We start from the raw sequence: 19,662 nt of genomic DNA on the forward strand, positions 1-19,662 counted from the left end.
CAGCCCGGGCAGGGCGCGCGAGTCCTCCGCCAACTTGGGAGCCGCTGCCGCAGGCAGGCTGAGCAAAGCGCTGTAGTCCGGCCAGCCGGAGAGATCCCCCGCCTCCGCGCCAGGATCCCCCTGCCCTGCCCCGCTCTCGCTCGCTCGCTCGCTCCCTGTCCCGCGGGGGAGCCTCCTTCCTGGAGCGCTCGGGTCTGAGATCCCCTCCTGGCCGTGCCTTGCCGCCCCAGCTTGGCACCTTTCTGCTTGGGCGGCTCCCGCGGGGGAGGGGCCAGCTTCGCCCCTGCCCACATCTCCAGCAAGGACCGCGCTGGGAACCGGCCTGAGCCGCCCGCAGGGCTGGCAGGACCCTGGGGGGCCACCTTCAGCTAACGCCCCACCGCGGGCAGGCAACTGAGTTTTGCCAGCCTCTGGGGTGGTCACCTAAGGGGGGCGTCACTGGAGCCTAGTGATGGAGCTGCCCTTGTTGTTTGCAGTGTTGTAGCTGCGCTGGGCAGCTGGACATGGGGGGCAGGTAACAGCCTTTATTGGCCCAACTTCTGCTGCCAGGAGAGAAGCTTTCCAGCGACACGGAGCGCCGCAGAAGGGCTCTGGGTGGCTTCAGAGCTGTTCCCTCTCCCCAGCAGAAGCTGGGCCAACGAAAGCTGATAGAGTTAGGCCAGGCCAGGCACCAGGGAGGCTGCCATGTTTGTCTAGGGTGTGAAGGAGCAGGGTGGGTGTTTGGCAGGCAGACACTTGTACGTTATGAACCCGAGATGCCCATGGGAGTCTCGGTTGTGCACCCAGGAGCGCGGTGGAGAAGGTGTTCGCTAAAGGAGGGGAAGGGCTCCATCCGCCACTTCCTCAGCTGGCGGGTTGCACCCACTAACATTTGCAGAGGGAATCGCACTCGCCTTTGGAGCTGGGCCCAGGGCACCTCCTGAGCCCTCCCTTGGCCAGGCGCTCTCTTTCCATAGGGATCACTGGTGTCCAGCCAGCTCCCTCTCTGTTGGTGGCCACAGCAAACTAGCTGTGTCAGTGGGGGCCAAGCGAGCCCATCCGTTGGTCTTTGCATGCTGCTGGTGATTTATGGTGAGACCGCCCTTTCGGTTTGTCGAGTTCGGAGGACTATTGACCAAGCTGTGTCGTGATGAACCTAATGGATGGGTTTCCTGTTAGCTGCGCAGCTGGGAACATGAACTAAACGCTGCTAGAGCCAGCCTATCGCTGGTGCAGTTTGTGCTTTATGAAACGCCTCCTCGAGTGAAGCCTTGGGGCAGATGTGGGGGGGGCTCGGGCGCAGGCTTAGAAACCCTTCCAACTAAAATAGGCTTTCAAAGCTTCAGATGGCGGCCAGGCGGCTTCACTCTGCAGGGCGGGCAGCTGGCATGTGGCAGGGCACCAGGAAGCACCAGGCCTCCGGCTCCTTGGCATGTGCTAGTGCTTCCTTGGGAAAGGGCTCGAGGATGCTGGACAAAATGGTAGAAATTGTGACTAACAATTGGTGGCTGTTAAGGCTAGAAGGGACCTATGATCACCTAGTCTGGACACACACACACACCCCCAGCCATTTCTGCAGCAAGCTCAGTAACTTATGTTTGTACCATAACATCTCGTTCAGAAACACCTTTGCTCTTGATCTACAGATTTCAGACCAGGGCGAATCCCCCCCATGGCTCAGTGAGTTGTTCAGGGTTAATTACCCTCACCGTGAAAAATGTGCCCTTCCTTTCCAGCTGGAATGTGACAAGAGCCGTTGTCTGCTGCCCCAGCTATCCTCTTCCCACCTCCAGCCTGTGAGCAAGTCACCTCTAAACCTTCTCGGGGAGAAGCTAAATCAATTGAGCCCCCGTGTAAAATCCATGCCTAAAACACAGGCACCCTTTCCCTGCACTCTTCCTGGGTTAGGGAGCCTGGTTCTGCTCTTACGCCAGTTTTAGTCCATTCTACTCGGTTGACACCGGTGGCTGCTGCTCTAGAGGAGAACAGGCTGACACAGCATTCCCCGGAGCTGTCTGGGAAATCCCAGTAATCACCCACTTGCAGTTGCAGCACTTGGTATTGCCCAGTCAGTTCAAGCCAACACTTTATAATTCCGGGCGGAGACAAGCTTGGGAACCCTTATCAATATATTATCAAGCACTAACTGCATCGAGGCAGAAGTACATTTGTTTTCTCGCATGTGTGGGTGGATTTTTCCCTGAACTCCTCTTGCAGGGCTGGTTAGTGCTTGGGGACCTTGTGCCACCCGCGGATAGAGCTGGAGGGAGATGGGTTATTGGGACCCTGGCTGACGGTTTGTGGGAAGCAGCCCCAATCTTCCTATGTGCACAGGGTAACGAGGTGCTTTGGACATTGGTCCCTCCTCTGCTGGGTCTGGGGGAGAGGTGGAGGGATTTTCTATTCTGTGCCGCAGAGGTTCTTATCCTGCCCTCATCACTGCTGTATCTGAGCACCGTCCAGTCGTGCATGAAGTGATGTGACTAACATCTCTCGATTGTGGCTCAGTCTCTCTCCGCGGGGGGAATTTGGGGTGCCATGGACTGGTTTGCTTTCGGGGGGGGGGTTGTTAATGTCCATGCCACTCTGTGTTTATATTGGAGAGGGCCGGTCGGAGGACAACGCCGGCACTTGCAGCAGGAGGTGGTGAATTTGGGATGGTCTTTAATCCACCATCTGAGGGCAGTCCCCAAGGAAGCACTGTCTCCTGCACAGGCGAGCATTACCCATGTGGTGGATAGTCCTGTTGGGTCTGAGGGGTGGGGTTGTTGACCATGGTCCTTTAGATATGCTGAGCCCCTTGGGCCAAGACTTGGAACTTGACCCACTGTTCTATGGGCAGGCAGCAGAGCGTGCAGAGGACAGGTCTCGTGTACCGTGGGGATGCACTGCATGCCCAGGTGAGTTGCATTGCTGTAGGCACAATGGGGACCTGAGACAGGTTCTAGGGCCTTGTGGCTGCTAACTGTACCTCCTGCTCCAGGAGTCGGGCGACTCTTGTCTCTGCAGAGGGGAAAGCAGAATGTTTGCACATGGCGAGGGGGCTGTTTTCCTGTCAGTGTCTCCTCTCATTACTGGGTCAGGTCCAGACAGTGACGAGCGCAGCTCAAGGAGGCCCAGACCTCCCAGAGCTCCAGCATTAGTGCAGATCCTGACTTCTTATCGGGAACCCCTTGGGGGCCATTCAGTATTCGGGAGGGGGTTCATTTTTACTAGTGCACGTATTCCTGCCCATCGCTGCCTGGCTTCAGGGCCCGTCCGTGCCTCTCCGGGTGGTTTATAGGCTCTGGACAGAGCCCAGCTTTGCTTAGAAAACTAAGCACGATCAGTGCTTGGATGGGAGTCATCCCAGCAGCTCAGGCAGGGCATTAGCTATGCAGCCCCCCCCTCTTGTTCAGTGCTGCCCCAGGCTGCAGGCTGGTGCTTGGCGGTGCTGTGCAGTCTGCTTGGGCCTAACTTGTAAGCTCGACCCAAACTCTACCGGAGCTGGAGAGAGGCGAGTTGCTTTCAGACCCAGCCCGAACCTGCCCCTTCCCCACTCCCCATTTCAGTGCCACGGCCACTGCTTCATTCCTGTGGCTCGACTGGATGAGGGCGTCTCGCGCCCCGTGCCCGCGATCGGTCTCCGGCCGCCTCCTGCCCGTGGGGTCAGCGTAGCAGTGCCTGTGTGCCCCCTGCTGCCCCCCCCCCTGCCAACCCCACGGGCAGGAGGCAGCCAGAGACTGACCACTACCACGCCAACCCAATGCGCAGGAGGAGGTGATCAGAGCCTCCCCGCCCCAGTGCCAGCCCAAGGGGGTCAGGTGGTTTGTACATTCGTAGTCAGGTTACAAGGTGCTTCTGTGAAAACCCCAGTGTCCTGCCCAGATTCCAGACCGGTGGCCCTTGAAGTCCTGGCTGGCTGGTCCTAAGCTGGTGAGTCGTGTTCCCGTGGGAATGCTCAGTCTGTGGGGGGGAGGGCCGGGGGTTGCTCTGTAGGCTGTCCTGGCACCTGCTGGCCAGGAGAAGAGCAGCTCTCCTGGGCTCCGAGGGCAGCGGCTGGCTCAGCATCACACTGGGCCTTGGGGAAGAACAACATGGTGGAGAATGGGTCAGAGGCAGGGGAATCCGCGATTATTGCGAGGGCGTCCTAGGAGCACAGGGGCAGTGGGCTGCTGGGGCGATCTGTCGTGCCCAGCCCTTTGGGGAGGGCTGCTGCTTTTATCTCAGCTTCATTCACATTGACAGCTGAGCTCCTCAGCGGTTAGCTGAAGGATCAGCCCTTTGGTGTTCGGGGGTTCTCGAGCCGTTTGGGAGAGCAGCCTGCGCAGTAACACTCGTGGGGCGTGCAGTCGGTGGGGCAGGGGGTGGCCGGTGGTGGTGGGCTGCAGATGCCAGAGCCACAAGCCTCACTCACATGCTATGTGCCATCACTGCAGAGATCCATCTGTGATGTGCTCACGGTCTGTACGGTATTTATCCTCCCAGTGCCCGTGGGAGGCAGGGCAGTGCCGGACACATGGGAACGGAGGCACAGGGAGGCTAAGTGACGTACCGCTGTCACACAGGAAGTCTGTGGAGGAGCAAGGACGTGAGCCCAGCTCTTGCAAGCCGCGGGCTAGTACCCTGACCACCGATCTTCCTTGTTTGTCTGGGTTTGACTCAATCTTCAGAGGAGATCCAGAGAGCCAGACAAAGGAAGAGGCCCCATATTCAGAACTGCAGCAAAGACAAGGCCTCACTCTGCCCTGTTAGGGAGGCCAGGACATGGGGGGCTGAACTCTGAGACAAAGAAAGAGAAGCCCGGGGGCAGCGTCCGCGGGCTCAGAGGTCTGGGCCATTACGCAGGCACGGTCCAGAGCTCTTCCAGTGCCTCTGGGAAACCAGCGCGAAACCTGCCTTCCCCGAGTGAGGGGAGACAGTACCGGGCCAGATTCTGCTCCTTTACACGCGGCAGTCTGGAGTAACTGGCCTGACTCCCATGGACACCGGTGTACACGAAAGCAGATTTTGGCCCAATGCCTGGCAGGCTGCCAGGACAGCAGAAGTGGGGGTGGGTTACATCCTGTTAATCTATTAATTACTCATAAATAAATCAGCCGTGCTGCAATGGGGCTAAAGCTGGGAGGCAAAGCAGGGGAGGGGCCGTTTCCAGCAGTATACAATGCAGGTATTTAACACACTGCAACCCGGCTCTTTGCAGCGTGAATCCTTTCAGAGAAGCCGAGTGCCACCTAGTGGCGCAGATAAAGTCGTTTCTGCATCAGCCACAAAACAATTTGGATGGCACCAAACTGTCCGCTCTGCATCCTTGCTAATCTGGGAGCCCCCCCACCTCGTCCGTCCTGGCCGTGTTCTCTGCATTCAGCTCTCCGGCTTTTTCCAGAGCCTTCAGTTTTACCCCTCTGCGTCTCCTCTCCCTCCGCCTACCCGCTGGCCCGGCAGGGCCCCACTGTGTTAGGTGCGCACAGCGGGAGAGACTGTCTCTGTCACAGAGGGCTCCATAGATAAGACAAAGGGTGTATTATTGCTCCCATTTTGCAGATGGGAAACTGAGGCACAGAGACACAAGGTGCCTTGCCCATAGTCACACGGGGGGGCTGCAGCAGAGCTGGAAATGGGACCCAGGTCTCCTGAATCCCAGACCAGCCTTCCTCTCTGGACACAGGTCTCCAGCTGTCTCTGCCCATTATCGGAGCACTGGGGGCTGTCCTACTAGTTACCTTTCCGCAAAGCAACCAGCCCCCTTTGCAACCTGGAACTCCCCTGGACTCAGCGCGCTGGGTGCGGTAAATGAGCTCCGAGAGGCACAGGATTGGAGGGGGTCTCTCCAGAGGGGACCTTGACATGGGTCTGGTTTTGGCTGAGCGCTATTTTGAATCCTATAATTCATGGGATCAAGCCTCCCGACCATTGCCGGTGACAAGCAGCAGAGCCGGGGGGGGGGGGGGGGGTGTCTCTCCCTCGGGGTCGTGTCTGAGCAGGTACCCGGAATGAATGAAAGCCTCCCACAGCAGAAACGTGTCAGCTTCACACTGACAGCAGAAATGGACGAGGAAAGGCTGCTGCTTGCAGTTAACCAGGATTTCCCAGGCAGTAACCGCCGCAGGCCCTTTCCTGGCACCGGAGTCCCACCTAGCGGGGAACAGCTGCTTGACCTAACACCTAGCCAGCACTCCTTAGCCACAGAACTGGCTCCCTCAGTCTTTCCTCTGCTGGCCTCCCAGCCCAGCGTACCTACCCCCCACACGAGTGAAAGGCCTAATGCTCAGCCAAAGAGCTCCTTTGCAGATATCTCCTTGGGGAGCTGGCAGACAGAGCTCCCGTCTGAATCCGACTGCTTTGCCCACGGGTCACTGTAGAAACCCTGCTGCTGGGCAGACAAAACAAATCCCGTTCTGTCTTCTGGAACCCAACTCTGGATCCAGCATCAGTCAGTCGAGGTCAGTCTCTGCCCCGGCTTAGCCAGGCTCTGAGTTTCTGTCGGTGTCTTGTCCTCTCCCCCTACCCCCAAGACAAATCGGCCAGAGCTTGGCAGTCACCACTGGCAGTGCCTCTTGTTCACACCTTTCAGTAGCATTTCTCCTGTAAAGCCACTGAATGGCGGTTTGTTCTTCCGCTGCCGAGCGCTCCAAGGGCCAGGCTGGGTTCCCCTTGGCGCAGCATGGAAAGGGTTCACACCGCAAAGTGAAGGAGGGGATGGCACTTGGGGCAGATCTGGGTGAGTTGCTTTATTTATCAAGGGCCTGCCTCAGGGCCCACCCTGGGGCAGTGCCGGGTGCTCACAACGCAGGCCCCCAACACAGGGAAAACGTCCCTGCAAGCGTCGAGCTGAGATAGTGAAGATACGAGGCAAGAAGGAGACCCCAGGGTGTGAGGGAATGTAACAAAGATGGACCAGTCAGAACCGAGGGCCCCCTGCTGCTCCCCCGGAGGGATCTCAGCCAGCACAGGGGAGCTGTGCGTGAGCTGCTTTCATAAGAGTGCAGTACTCTCGCTTTGCCGCTTGTGAGCAAGGCAGCTCCCCAAAGTCAGACTGCTGCCTCCTCTCCACTGCCCTCCCAGCCTCTCTGTGCACCCCCGGCTGTAGGCCTACCCCCCCCCCCCCAGGCACTGCCCAGCTGAGGGGAAGGGCCAGGCCTTCCCAGTACATTTGCATTGCTCTTTAGATCTGATTCCAAACTTTCTCTTCTGCCCTCCTGCCTACCCCCGAGGCTCCAGAGACTGATTTTCCCTGTGCAAAGCAGCTGTGGCCAGCCCAGATTCTCCAGCCCTCCCCCATTTCACCTTCTCTCCCACCACAGCAAGAGCACACTGAGCATGGGAACTGTCTGGCCAGGGGCTTGCGAATGGACAAGCCCTTTGTTTGGCTGTTTCAATCGCAGGCTCTGACCCTGTCCTTCTCCCCTGCACCCTCTTCTCTCACTGCCTTTCTGAGACCTGCTGAGCTTTCACCCTCTCCGGGATTGTCTGGAGTGTGCTGCACCCAGCTTCTCGCTTTCCTCCCTCCCCATGTGGATTGGCTGGGAATTCATCATTCTGCTGGCCAAAGCCATCCTTCTAATCACTGCCAGCCGGCAAAACCTGAGTCCTGATCCCCTCTAGCCCTTCCAGCACAGCCCTGGGGAGCTGGGCACCTGCGGGTTTATCATTAAAAAACACAAGTTACAATTAACCTTCCCAGCTTCTGCTTCCAGAACTCTCCTCACACAGTCACATCTGCCGTACAATGAAAGAGTTTTAATATGATCAGGGGAGCCATTTTGCCAACGCTGAATAAATGCCCTGTTTTTTTTAAACTCACATTTCCTCAGAAAGAAAGAGAGAGAGAATAAATAAGGGTTGAGCCAGGAAGAACTGCAGAAGGGAAACCTTAGATTTACAGCAGAGTTAAATAGTCTGAACTCCTGCTAGAGTAAATACAAAGCATCCACTTCTGGCTGCTCCCGGTTTTCCTGCGTTCCTTTGATTGCAGAGGGCATGTGTGCTCAGCTGCGCCGGCAACGCTGAGAACCCTGTCCTGGGCTCCCCTCATGGCACCGCGCTCCCCGGCAGCACGGCGCTTTGTGTCCCCAGTTTGGTTTGTCCCGTCCGGCTGGGAGAGGTGACAGGAATCCCGTTCAGTGCCTGGGGAGAGATGCTGCTACCCGGAGCCTTGGCTATACCCCAGCTGCCAGGGGACTGGCCCGGGGAGAGAATCTCGGAAGTTGTCCAGGTGTGTTTGTTGGCAGATGGCTCTGACCCCGAGGTAGTAGTTTCCACTGGAGTAATAGGCAGGGCTGGCTATAAAAGGATCCTTCTTCGGGCTTCCATAGTGGGACTGGAGTGGAGGCTCAGGGGAATACCTGGGATACGGAGGGGAGGGAGGGCAGTGTTGGAAGCTGGGAGCATCTGGGTAGCAGTGCTCCGGGGGCAGGTGGGTGAGCTGGGCCCGGCTGCCCTTACTGCTCTCCTCCCGGCGGGGCCCGTCGTACCAGGTGCGGCATTCTGTGTGGGCACAGGGCCACCTCCGCCCCGGGCTGGCGTGCAGGGACATGGACAAGGAGGCGATCCTGTGGATGGCTCTTCGCAGGGTTGCGATTTTGGAGAGTCTCTTGCCGTTGAGGTCATGTTTCAGGGCCAGCCGCAGGGCGTTGAAGGCTTGGTTATAGTCCAGGATCCTCTTCCGCTCTCTGACATTGGCAGCAATCCTCCTCGCCTTGGAGCGCACTGGCCTGCTCCTCTTCCTCAGCTTAGCCTCCGCCGGGTCGCTCGGGCAGGTGGTGGCCTCGCCAGCCTGGGGTGCCCACAGCTCCTGCCCAGCTCCCAGGAGGTGAGCCCCTGAGACAGCAACCCCTTGCAGCTGTTCTCGCGTGCTGTCGGGCTCCTGCAGGTGCGCTGGGCCTTTCCCCAGGGCTGGCCTGGGCATGGCTCCGCTCCGCTCCACTCCGCTCCTGGGAAGCAAAGCGCTGAACTCCTGCCGGGCTTGCCAGACACTCCTGCTAAAACCTCTCCAAGGCAGAGCTGCACTGCACCACGTGGTTCCTTTCCTGGGCCGTTTATTACCTGCCTCCAGGTATGCTGGATTAGGTCAGGGATGACAGGAAGCAGGGAAACACCTGTACAGCGCAGACCAAGCTGAGCCTGTCCTTAGCTGCACTGTGAGGAAGATCACACACATTCCCCCTCCTTACTCGGCCTCCGGAACAAATCGCCCCCTTTGTGTTTCTCTCCTGACCAGCTCCTGGCTGCACCGGGATCCAGCACTGGGCCAGAAGATGGGTGCAAAGCTCCGGCAGCAGTGAGGGGCTCGGCCTGTTTGGCTCTGTGGTGTGGAGAGCACAGGCTGTAAATCACTCAGAGGTGTCGGGCTCGCAGATAACCCTAGGCGCAGCCCTTGCCGCGAAGGGGCCTCCATTTGTAGGGTTAGTCACTGCCTCGGTTTGCTGCAAGATTCTGCCCAGAGCCCCTCACCCGGGCTGGGCAGACTCACGGGGATCTAGAACATCCCAGGCCCGTCACTGCTTTGCTTTCAGCGGCCAGGGGCGCTCTCCTGTGCGGAGGCTGCGGATAGACAACACTTGCAGTGTCCTGGAACCGGGTCAGGCCCAGGATGTGAGAGGCAAGGCGGGGGAGGTCACGTTATGGGCCCAACTTCTGCAGGTGAGAGACAAGCTTTGGAGCTGGGCAGAGCTCTGCTTCGGGCCTGTGCTGTGTAGCTGGGAAACTTGTCTCTCTCGCCCACAGAAGCTGGTCCAATAAAAGATGTCCCCCGCCGCCCCTTGTCTCCGATAGACAAGCTCCAATGAGCACACAGCGCTGGCCATATTGCTCGGGTGGCCATTTCGAATCCAATTGCTATTCGCACCTCTTTGCATCTCAGGACCTCAAAGTGCCTTGCAGCCCCTGCGTGGCAGAGCAGTGTTTGGCTGGGTTATTCTCCTGCACCCATCACTGCAGCGCTGTATTATTGTCCCTCATTTACTGAGAGGAAACCAAGGCAGCGGCTTGCTCTAGAGTGTGTCCATGATAGAGATCTGCGAGTAGAACCCAGGAGTCCTGACACCCAGGCCCTCATCGTCTCTCTAAATCGCCCGCCTGTTTCTCTGTCTCAGGCCTATGGTCTGACGGTTTGGAAGGCAGCGCGGGCTCCTTCCTCACCCCAGCCTGCTGGGGCTGCCTGGAGCTGCTGTCCAGATGCCTCTGTCCTGCCCCAGCTGGTTAATTGCAGGGGCTGTGACACCAGGGGAGCAGCTAGTCGTGTCTGGTCCCAGGTATTGCAATCAATGGCATGCAACTCCCACAATGCATCTGGAGGTGCAATACAATCTCATGGTTCAAGCATCTTCCTCCCCGCCCACCGCTCAGGGGTTCCTAACAGCATGGCTAGGGGTTGGCTCCGTGCTTTTCACCAGCATCCTCCTCTCCCCAGTGGGGGCTCCCCTCGGGCAGCATCCGAGCATCTCCCCATCCCTTGGATCCAGGGCGGGAGGTTAGTGGGCCGAGCAGCTCAGCCCTGCGCGGGTGCTGGGTGCGCGGGTATGCCCGGTGTGCCCCAGGAGCACGTCTCGAACGGGGCTTTGCCTGGGGCTGCGGGCAGGCGCTGAGTGGGCAGCACCAAGAGACGGGGCTGGGTGCCCTGGGGGGACTGCCAGTCAGAGAGGGGCTCTTTCACCTCAGCTCAGTGCCTCAGTAGTTCCCACCTGTGCAGTGCCCTGTGGGTAACTGATGGGCAGGTGGAGCCCAGCTCCCAGCAAACAGGGGTCTTCACCACGGCTGGCACTGCTGGCCCTGTGCTCAGCACGGGGCCAAACGGCTGGGCTTGGCCGGGGAGACCCATGGGTCCTCGAGGGTGCCCCTGCAGGCTGTCTGGAAACACGCTGGCACAAGGGAGCAGTGTGTAGGGGAAGCAACCCGGCTGCTGCTGCTCTGGGGCTGGTCAGACCCCTCCATCTTCCGGGCTGGCAGTCCAGCCCCCCTCAGCACTGAGCGCACTTAGGAACAGGCACCAAGAGCTGTTACCTGCAGGCCTGGCCCTGACTCCCCTTGCAGCCCAAGCCGACGCTCCGGATGAGAGAGGGGCATGAACCACACTGGGCACTAGGGGCCTGGTCTTGTGGGGGAGGGAGCAGTGGTGTAGGCAACATCCCCCCCTTTGCAAGGGGGCTGACCACTCACCCACCCCCTGCGCACGGCTGGGGCAGAGGAATTTGCCTGGGGGCCTAGTCACGCCCTCTGCCCGGTGGAGCAGGAAGCGAAGCTGATAAAAGTGCTACCTACCTCCAGAGGCCTCCCTGGCCCCTCGGAGCAGCAGCGAGCCGGGAGCCCGGGGGCAGGATCTGTTCTGGGAAGACAGGGCTCCTGAGGAACGGCCCAAGCACCCCATGGTTTCTCTGGCATGGAGAGCGGATGGTTGATCCGCCAGCCAGGCGTGGGAAAATCATGCCTCTAACTCAGTGCGGGCTAGTCAAGGACTCGGGCTCCTCGGCCCTATGGCAAATGCAAGCAACGATGGGCAGGATTTCCAAACGAGGGGCCCAGAGTTCTGTTCCTAACCAAGGGCTGCTATGCAATGGCTGAGCCCATCAGCAGCCAGTGACAGCAGCAGCTCAGCCCACATCACTTGGCCAGGAACAGAGGCGAGCTCGCCTGCCTCCCTTCCTGGGCTTTGACCACTTGGCTGCCCTCCTTCTCTTGCCACCTTTTCACCACCTGGGTCCCTGGCTGCCCCCTCTCACCCCCTGCAGCGTGAAAACCCTCATGTTTTGGTTGTGGTGCGTCTGTCGGGCCCCCCCCAATAATCCATGCTAACGACCCTGAGAACTGCCTGCTCACTCCATCGGCGCAGTCACGCACGAAAGGGCAGCGCTCCCATTCTCCTGGGGCACTGGATACTGGTCACTCCTAGGTGGAGGAATCCCCCTGAGCTCCTTTGGGACACGCTTTGGAAACAAAACTCCCTCGACTGATGGGAACATTTCACCCCCTTGCTTGCCAGCGTGCTGTCCAGGCAGGTTCACTGCCGCCTCCCCATGCAGACGCAGCATCTTTGAGAAACCGCCACGCGGCCGCCTTCCATTGAAGCAATTCATTCCACTGCCCTCTGCCGATAATTTCATTAGCACTCGGCTACTAACTACTTGCATGAGCCCACGGTAATGTTTTGAAAAATGGTGCAGGAGCCAGCCTGACAAATTGCTGGGGTTCCTGGCGATCATGGCCCCCTTTTATCCATCCGTCTTATCTGATCATCTCAACCGGAGTTTGATCAATAGCTACAATTAGCGGGCAGCTATTTGTCTATTGCCCTTCTTTGCTCTCAGCTCTTTGAAGCTGCAGCTAATTTAGGTGCCTGTGTTAGCAGAGGTCAATAAATCAGAAGCTGGGGGCCTCGGGGAAGAGGCAGGGCAGCAGAACTTCAAAGTGAGGCAAAGTTCTACAAATATTTCAGAGCCATCACCTGCGCTCACTCGCCACAGCGCACCTGTTCCCACCTCAATGGCTTTCTCTGTCCGGCTGGAATCTTACCCGCCCAGGAGCAGGAGTTTTCCTGGCCCAAAGGACTCGCCTGCCAAGGTCAGCTGTGAGCAAGGTTCTGTTTGGGGGCAGGATTTAGCAGCCGGGGGTTCCTGCGGGAGCCACCGAGGTACCTATCCCGGGCCTGTCCCATGTGCAGAAATGGGGCCAGAACCGGTGTGCAGTGCCGATGGATTCCTGCAGGGGTCGTTGGCATGGGTGGGGGAACGTCCCACGGCGCAGCAGAGTAGGGGCACTTTATTATTTCATCTTCCACTGGGGCTCTCTCCACCCCCAGGGAGTCCCAGGGCGAGGGGGAAATGGAGGTGAGCCGACAGACCCATGTGGGATACAGACAGGGCATGGCCTAGTGGTTACAGGTCCGGGGCGAAGGGCAGCCCTGGGCTGCCTCCACTGAAGATTTCAGGGAACTCTTACACAGTTGCCCCAGCACTGGCGCTGGGGTGACCCATTGGGCAGTGTGTTTCCTAGGGCCTTGCCCCTGGTGCTATGCTGCAAGCCCTGGGGGGCAGTCAAGACCCCTCCGGCTTGGCAGCACTAATCCCCCAGGCATTGTCCTCTGACATACAAACCAGATTACATGGCTAGGGCCATTGGGCCTTTACTGGGGGAAGCAGGGCACCGGCTGTAATCCGAATTCCACCTCAGAGGGGCCCCCCTCTGCCCTCCGGCTATGGCACTTCCTGTGGTGGAGCAGCCCCGAGGGCCGCCCTCCCCCAGCGGGGCTGGGACATGCTGCTCACACCGGGTGTTGGGAGGATGCAGACTGACTGGGCTTTGGTGTCAGTGTGGCACTGCAGAAGGGGCAGAGGAAGCACATCATGGGAAGAGGGGGGGTGATGGGACTGAGAGCCAGGACTCCTGGGTTCTATTTCAACCTGCCACTGTCGCGCTGTAGAACCCTGGCAAGTTACGTCTCTCTCTGGGCCTGAGCGTCCTCCGCTGTAAAGTGGGGACACTTAAGCAGTGTTGCCAACTCTCGTGAATTTGTCACGAGTCTCATGGTATTTATAGTTTTCCTTACAGCCCCAGCTCCTGGAATCAAGTGGATCTGTGATGATTTCAGTCTTTGTTCTTAGAGAAAAAGTACATTTATAGCCCTCAAAGCTTCAAATTGTGACCCCAGTGCACCCTATAGGCTCAAAAAGCAGAAGAACCCCAAATTGATTATTTTTACAGAATCTCATGGTTTTTGCTGAGCCTGACTCCGGATTTTTGACCATTTGGGGTTGGCAGTACTGGGACAATGACGCTGCCCTGTCCCAGGAGGACTGTGCGGCGGATTCCCCTCAGCGCCCCATTCCTCTCTTCTCCGGGGTTCTGCTCTGGCAGGGCCCCACTCCACAGGATTCCACCCCAAGCACTCGGAAGAGGGGAAGGCCAGACAATAAATCACAGGCTACAGGATGCCATCCGCTGCCTGTAATTAGCGCGCCGCTCTGAGACCATCTCCACCTCGTCCTGGCTGCTTCCTATCTACATGCCCATTATGGGGGTGGGCAGGCCGATGGGGACCTTCTACTCCAGGGCTGAACGCTCAGCTGGCCCACTGATTTATCACGCCTTGCTGGAGAGATTTACGAGCTGAGACAGGGAGCCAGAAATGTGTTGTGAGGCTCAGCCAGGCCCGTCTCCCTGACAGCTGATGAAAGAGCCGTAATTATCCGTTGCCACACATCAGTCAGGCTGCTTGCTGCACACCGCTCCTGCTCTGACATCCTGCCGAGAGGGGTCCTGACCCTCAGGAGCGCTCGCTGCTCCTTGGCCTGTGCCCAACGGGAGCTGGCTCCCGGCAGCTGACGAAATCCATATCTCCTTCCTAGGACATCTGGCATCGTCACCGGCCCCTCACTGTTCTCGGACCATGCGGGATGAGTGCCAAGCATCCTGGTCTTTCACCTGTCTTCCTGCCTGTTCTGAGAAGACCAAGGAGTCGGGCAGATGTTTTACTGGCATGGCGAAGAGATGGGAGCAAATGCGTAAGCGAGGCGAGAGGGCAGCTGAGCTCTGGAGGGATCCCGTATGCTGCAGGGATGGCTCGAAGCACAGTCCAGCCCTAGTTGTGGCCTGCTCCCTGCAACACTGCCCGGTCTATTACTAAGTGACGTTCATGGATCGCTCTGGCCCTGCTTCCTCTCTTATCACCAGCGTCCTTCCCAAGTGACCTCCCCCCTTATCCCAGGGAACTAGCAGGGGTCCCAGCTATCAGCTCACTGGTGTCGTGGGTGGACTCATGGGTGGTTGGGTTCACTGAGGCCCTGGAGCAGTGGAGCATGAATTCCCCTCCGGAGAATAGCCTCCCAGACGTGTTGGTGGGTCTGCTTGCACCGTTGCTGCCCATACTGCACGCTGGGGACTCCAGCTATTGAGAGGAGTCCGTGCCACAGCCCCCTGGGCACACACCAGCACCACGAGCACCATGTCCTTAGCCAGGGCCTCTGCGGCCACTTTCGTCTCGGGGAAGAGACGGGAACATGTGGGAGTGCCCAAGAACGTTGCACTGGAGACAAAGCCGCACTGGGCGTTTAACGAGGAGCTGGCAAGGTGTGGCGCTCACACGGATAGGGATCAGCACAAGCTGGAATGAAGCCTCTGCAGAGGAAGGCAGCTCCCCTGGCCCTGCTCTGGAGAGATTGTGTTACCTATTGTCTCGTGCAGTCCCCACCTGCCCACCTCCATCTCGTGCCTGGAGCAGCGTCGTCTGCCCAGTGCATGTGGCCAGCCCCCGATGAGCGTCGGCCATTTGTCCTGTCGGTGTGGAGTGGGCAGATGCATCGCAGGAGCGTGGCTCTGCTGTCCAGCGCCGGGGACTTTGTGTGGCTTAGCACAGACACGGGGCATTCCCCAGGAAGTTCCCAAAGTGCTTTACAAAGGTGGGGTGCGATTATAACACCCCACTTACCTGCCCTGAGCTCACACCGCGAGTGGGGGCAGAGCTAGCAAGAAAAGGCAGCAGCCCCTGGTCTAGCCACTAGGCAACACTCCTGAGGGTTGAGATTTGTACACTTAATCCTTTCCTGACTGCATTGGTCTCCAGGTGTGAGCTGCAGCAACGGGGGGAGTGGGTGCTGCTCTTTCTCTCTCTCCCTTCCTGCTCCAGCTCTTCTGAGACTGCCCCAGGGGGGCCAAACAGCACCCGCTGCCTCAGTGGATTTGGGAGGTGGACGCCAGAGGGCAGCAGCGCCCCTTGCAGACTGATGAGCTGGGTGTGAAAGGAGCTGTCCAGGCCCCTACCTTGGAGAGAATTTGACCGGGGATGTTCACCCCACAATAAAAGACCAAATTGGTTAGGAAAGAAATTCACACTCAGAGTCGGAAGGCTGAAAAACTGGGAGCTCCTCCCAGGGGCACCCATCAGCACCCCACTCCCTGCAACACTCCAGGGGCTCCCCCAGGGGCACCCATCAGCACCCCACTCCCTGCAGCACTCCCAGGGCTCCCCCAGGGGCACCCATCAGCACCCCACTCCCTGCAGCACTCCAGGAGCTCCCCCAGGGGCACCCATCAGCACCCCACTCCCTGCAGCACTCCCGGGGCTCCCCTCGGGGTCACCCATCAGCACCCTACTCCCTGCAGCACTCCCGGGGCTCCCCCCGGGGGCACCCATCAGCACTCCACTCCCTGCAGCACTCCAGGGGCTCCCTCCGGGGGCACCCATCAGCACCGCACTCCCTGCAGCACTCCAGGGGCTCCCCCCGGGGGCACCCATCAGCACCCCACTCCCTGCAGCACTCCAGGGGCTCTGCCTGGGGGCACCCATCAGCACCCCACTCCCTGCAGCACTCCAGGGGCTCCCCTCGGGGGCACCCATCAGCACCCCACTCCCTGCAGCACTCCAGGGGCTCCCCTCGGGGGCACCCATCAGCACTCCACTCCCTGCAGCACTGCAGGGGCTCAGGGCACTGCTAACAGCTTCACAGCTACTCGTGCATTTCCCCTCCCTAGCGCCCTCCCTGCCCCCGGCACCCAGCAAACGCCCACCAAGGTGCCAGGGCGCTGGGAATGGAGCTGCTGGAGTCCTGCACAGCCTGGGCCTGGGCTTGTGTTTCCTTCAGGCTCCCTCTGCTGGAGCAAGGTGGAAATGGCGTTGCTAAGCTCTGACCGCTGCATCCTACGGAGCCCCATGCGTGGGGGGCTGAGGGGACCCTAGACAGGCAGGGGCTAGTGGAACAAAGCAGGAGAGGTCTCCGGGCGTTCGTGCCGTAGGGCCAGGCTGAGCCTTCTATTGCACTGAATAGTTCAGTGGGGGTCAGAGGCTCCCCCTTTCTCCCCACATGCTGCCCTCACAGCCCCCCGACTTGTCTCTGTCCCTGGACTTCTCGCCAGGTAAAGTTAGCCACCTGGCTGCCAGAGCTCCCTTGCTCGCTGGAGGCTGACAACACTAATAACATGGCTCCCGGGGCCCATTGTGCGCCATGCCATCCCGTAGTGCCCTCAGCCCATGGCCAGTGGGAGAGGCAGGGAGCGCGGATGCCCTGTGCTCATCGGGGTGCTTGGCCGCAGGTCAGGCTTGCAGTGGGGAGCCGTGGAGCTGGGAGCTTGGGGTTTCCTATGGATGTCACTGGCCATTTAGAATCACGTTGTTTCATGGTGATTCTGGGTTTGTACCCATGGGAATGCCTGAGCCAGCTCTGCTGAATTCCTGTGGCGCTGGGGGCTGTATCGGTGCCATAGCTAGACCAGCTGCTGCGAACCAGGGCAGGAAACTCCAGGGCACAAGACTAATCATCTCTTCCCAGCATGAGCCAGAGCTCAGAGCTGGCAAAAGTGGGCCTGGGCTGTGTCCTCATTGCTCCAGCCCGAGGAGCTCGCTGGCTGCCTTTGCACCCCCTGTCAGAAAGCCCTTTGCAGCCCGGGTGGAAAAGCCAGTCCGGCCAGAGGCTGGGGGCACAAATCGCTGGCCTCAGGGCCAGGAGAAATCTTGCCTTTGTTCAGGTGAGGAGGGGTGCCTGGCAAACACGTGCCCACACAACTGGCTGTGCTAGGGAGGCTTTGCAGTGCACTAATGTTAGCCTCGTTCAGCAAAGAGATGGCTGGTTTGTGCCATTAATTACTTTACTAACCGCCCAGGCTGCTGCCTGTACCAGACACTTCCTCATCCCTTGGGCATCGTCACCGGGCTTCTCCATCTCATGCCTCCCACTCCGCTCCTGGGGAGACCTCAGGGGCGGGAGAGGAGCAAATGGGGTCAGCCAGCTCCAGTGCATAAGGAAGAGGAGAAATATAAAATCCCACCCCATCAGCACTGGGAGGGGATCCAAGAAACCACTTAGCCTCCTAAATTGCTCACTTCTCGCCCCTGCTAGCAGGTTGCCTGCAAACTGCTAGGAAAAACTATTTGAAAACGATTTTGGCTAATTGAACGTGTCAAGGCCATTACTGGCTAGAGGCCAGGGCCTGCCCACTGGTGCCTGGGCCAGGCTGGGCTAAGCTGTCTTTTATCTGCTGGGGGGGGGGGGAGTGGAGCGGAGGGGGACCTGTGGGGGCTTTCTCCAGAAGGAGACAATCAAGTCATTTCCTAAAGGATGTTTTTAATTAACTGCTTTGTTAACGTGAATGGCTCTGCCCTATCATCTGTTACTTTGATGGGTGTTTAACGCCGGGCTTGGCATGGGTGAGGACATTGCTTTTGTGTGTGAGGTTCACACACAGATAGTGTCACCCGCTGCTTTATGAGGACCAGAGGCCAAACGCGCGAAATGAATGGCTAGTTAGCACCCGGGGCTCCCTCCGTCTGACACTGGCTCAAGCCTGATGCGCCAGCTGAAGGCAAAAGCCTTTTGAGTAAAGCCCCTGGCCATTGGTACAGTGCGGCACACTAGGGAGGAGAGGAGCATGAAGTCCAAGCAGTATGTACAGTGTGAAGGAGAAGGGATGGTTGCTTATGCAGCTTGCTCAGTGCGTTAAAGCGTATCCTCTCTGCTCCTCATCAGCATTAAAGCAGACAGCTGCCTGAAACATGCAGGGAGAGCGACAGAAACATCGGTGGGGAAAAAGCACCGAGCCCTGGAAAAGCAAAGGGTAAAAGGCAACATGAGCACAAGCAATGGGGCGCTTTGTGGCCAGGGCAGTTAGGGCCCAAAAAGTCCCATGGCCACATAGCGAGGCACACGCCGTGACCCCTGCAGGCGGGTTCCGTAGCGGGAATGCCCTGGGTCTGCCCGAGCAGCTGGATTAGCTAAGCTAGCCCTCCCCTCCGAGCCCTGTCTGCACGGAGGGTGACCAGAGCATTTGGAGCTCCTCCGGAGTCCTTTCTGGATGTTGTATGTTGGCCTGGGTACTGGGATTGTCACTGTATGAGTATATTGGTTTGATTTAATGGGGGCTGTAAGCAAAGATGCGGGAAGGAAACGGGATGGCTCAGGATAAGAGCCATAGGACAGGACAGGAAAAAGCCAGATCAACAGGACTACAGCAGTATAAAAAGGGACTCTCAGGGGAGGAAGGAGTTCAGGGGAGTGACACAGAGATACCTGCTGGGGTGGCTGATGCAGTTAGGCCTGCCCAAGTTCCCGCCTGAATTCCTGTCTGGTCGTCAAGGTAGATGTGTTGGGGGTCGTTTTCCAAGGCCTTTCTTCTCTAATTGCTTTGTTCTACTGTTAAAACAAACCATACTTTGGCCACTGACTCCCAAGGGAGGAGCCACAGGTGTCAAACCCCGCTGGCCCTGCTGGGTCCGCGAGGTGGATCCACGGTGCTGTGGCCGAGGAGTGGGAGAACTGCAGAATTCCACCCCAGGAGAGGCACAGACGCGAGGCGGGCCCCTGAGGGGGACACTCGGACGGTTTGGCTACACTGCAGCGGGCAGCGTGAGCTCCCAGCCCAGCGCTGCTCAGGCGAGAGTGCCTATTCATAGATTCTAGGACTGGAAGGGACCTCGAGAGGTCATCGAGTCCAGTCCCCTGCCCGCATGGCAGGACCAAATACTGTCTAGACCATCCCTGATAGACATTTATCTAACCTACTCTTAAATATCTCCAGAGATGGAGATTCCACAACCTCCCTAGGCAATTTATTCCAGTGTTTAACCACCCTGACAGTTAGGAACTTTTTCCTAATGTCCAGCCTAAACCTCCCTGGCTGCAGTTTAAGCCCATTGCTTCTTGTTCTATCCTCAGAGGCTAAGGTGAACAAGTTTTCTCCCTCCTCCTCATGACATCCTTTTAGATACCTGAAAAATGCTATCAT

General features: G+C 58.6%; 1 protein-coding gene across 1 annotated transcript; it reads right to left on the bottom strand.

The window, feature by feature from the left end:
* Window positions 1-8,101: 8,101 nt before the first annotated feature.
* On the bottom strand, window positions 8,102-8,866 carry BHLHA9 (basic helix-loop-helix family member a9). The gene has a single exon (XM_065418098.1). The coding sequence runs from the start codon at window positions 8,864-8,866 to the stop codon at window positions 8,102-8,104; it is 765 nt and encodes a 254-aa protein (XP_065274170.1).
* Window positions 8,867-19,662: the final 10,796 nt, after the last annotated feature.

Source organism: Emys orbicularis, chromosome 17 (genome assembly GCF_028017835.1).
Source record: "Emys orbicularis isolate rEmyOrb1 chromosome 17, rEmyOrb1.hap1, whole genome shotgun sequence".
In the NCBI taxonomy this organism is placed as follows: domain Eukaryota; kingdom Metazoa; phylum Chordata; order Testudines; family Emydidae; genus Emys; species Emys orbicularis.